At 42.3% G+C, this 2500-nt stretch overlaps 1 protein-coding gene across 1 annotated transcript in view; it reads right to left on the reverse strand.

Annotated features, from left to right (window-relative positions):
* The window catches only part of si:ch211-221n20.8 (uncharacterized protein LOC100034409 homolog), a 59261-nt gene that overhangs the window by 26561 nt on the left and 30200 nt on the right, over positions 1 to 2500 (reverse strand). The window contains exon 13 of the mRNA XM_063200339.1: positions 411 to 536. Within this exon, the coding sequence (XP_063056409.1) occupies positions 411 to 536 (126 nt within the window). The remainder of the gene's footprint in view (positions 1 to 410; positions 537 to 2500) is intronic.

Consider the following 2500-nt stretch of genomic DNA (forward strand, 5'->3'; position numbering starts at 1 on the left):
ACATGAAAGTTTACTAAGTAATAAACAAATATTTTCTAGTATGGTCCAAGTACAGTTATTTTTGCAGCTAAAAATGGCTATTTTTGGAAATTCAAAATGGCGGACCATGGAGAAGATCCCTTTTTCAAAAGTGCAATTTTTCCAGTCATAATGAATACTTGATACTTGAGAATTTGATGGTGGTGGTAAGTATTCATAAAAAAGGTAACATTAGTAAATGGGAAGCATGAATTCTGGAAATAAACAACTAAAAATCTCACACAGTGTCCCTTTAACAATGAAAAGCCCAGGATGCAGGATGCAGAGACCCTGGTGGGGAGTTTGTACCTTTGCAGCTCCTGCCCTCTGCTGCCCCCTGGTGAGGAGTTTGTACCTTTGCAGCTCCTGCCGTGTCATGCTCTAGTTTGTACCTTTGCACGTCCTGCCGTCAGACTCCAACTCCCAGCCTGCTTTGCAACCGCACTGGACACGCCCCTCAGGTCCCATGGAGCACACGTGGTCACACCCCCCATTCCTCAGGGCACAGGAGGACACGTCTACACACACACACACACACACACACACACACACACACACACACACACACACACACACACACACACACACACATTAGACACACACACACACACACACATTAGACACACACACACACACATTAGACACACACACACACACACACACACACATTAGACACTTCTACACATCTACATCAGAGATGGTTTAGGTGGAGACGGGACAGTCGCTGTTATCCTGTTGACGCCTCTGGGGTGCTTCTTTGTGATGAGTGAGACCAGATCTGAGATTCAATGGGAAAAATGAATGGGGAAACTGAGTACAGGACGGGAGGAAACCTAGCGGTTGTGAAAAACATATGGTTGAAACCACCGTGGAAAATGATCAATCTAGACTACTTGGTTGTGTCTTACGAGTCAAAATAAAGCTTTTTAAGCCAGTTTTCTCACATTTTTTTTGACAGAGCGCAGGCGCAGTAGTTCCATAACGGCACGAGAGCAACGGCTTTTCACAACTGAGCATGCGCATCATTTCGCGTGCGCCGATGCAGCCAGATGATTGGATCACTGGCAACGCAGCTCAGCAGGCACATTGGCTGTTGTTACCAGAAAGGCGGGAAGACGCCATACTTGCGTTGCGAATCTTCACCGTTAATTTCTATGGACGCTTACACCAGCTGTCATGTCTCCTCCTACCTAAACCATCTCTGCTACATACACCCACACACACACACACACACACACACACACGTATACGAGTGATTCTACGATTCGAAGCAAAATGTCAATTATCAGTATTTTTTTTTCAACTAAATGACCTAGATGTTTACATAGTGTATATATTTAAGTTTCCAAACAAACAAATTACCAAGCTTAATCTTAAATCATTTGATAAATACTCTAATGAAAGCGAACATTTGCTTGATTATTTTGTCAACAGTGTTATGGACAAATACTATGTCATTTCAAACATAGTATATAAAAATACTACAGAGTTGAAACAACATACGTTTGAAAGTGCTCATGTCCCTTAGCAATAATGTTGTCATTAATCTGTGCAACTGATATAGAAAATGTGATTGTTGAGCTTCATAAGTAGGATTTTATGATTCACTGTGATACAGACTGACACATTTTTGATTATAAATCCCTGTAACGTCTGATTTGATTTTTTTCACCCTCCTTACACAAGACTTCCTTCTCCAGAGATAATCCCTAGTGTCTGTTCATAGGATTTTTCCCACACATAAGGGATCAATAGCTCAAAAACACTTTCAAAACAGTCAACCGTGTTACTCAACTGTGTTACGGTCAACAGTGCCTCGGAACAAGTCGGCACATTTTTAGATGCGTCCAGCATCTCTATAACAGGGTCTGTCTGTCCGTCCGTCCGTCCGTCCGTCTGAAACGCTTTCATTCAATTGTTGTCCGTCTGAAACGCTTTCATTCAATTGTTCCTTCCTGTGGCCACAAGGCGGCAGACTACGGAGCGAATGCTTTCTATACTAAACCGGATGCTAACGTTGGCGAAAAGTAGCCTAGCCACAGGCTAACTGACAAACGTGAGGCCAACAACTCAGCCGATCGTGATGTACGCCACAAATAGACCAATCGACCTCATATTTAGACACTACAATGCTGATTTCTGCCTTCGATTTTCATCAGTTAAGAAATCTAGCGTCGGATTAACACATTATTAAGGTAGTAAAGCGAGTTGCCGCCATGTTTGTTTTCCAGAATCAACCGGGTAGAGAGCTCACGTGCAGCATTCTGGGTAATTGAGTTTCACCTAAAGGGTCAACCCATAAGCGCATGATTCACCCAAACGGTTTTATTTATTTATTATTTGTCGATGTTTAGATTCTTTCCCACATGCACATAATGCTGAAATGGCGTGATACTAAAGGTTGTTAGGCCTAATAAATGTCTGGTAATTTGTAATGTAGCCTACTTCATCTAGGCTATGTGAAATTTCAAATCATAGCCTA

Source organism: Engraulis encrasicolus, chromosome 6 (genome assembly GCF_034702125.1).
Source record: "Engraulis encrasicolus isolate BLACKSEA-1 chromosome 6, IST_EnEncr_1.0, whole genome shotgun sequence".
In the NCBI taxonomy this organism is placed as follows: domain Eukaryota; kingdom Metazoa; phylum Chordata; class Actinopteri; order Clupeiformes; family Engraulidae; genus Engraulis; species Engraulis encrasicolus.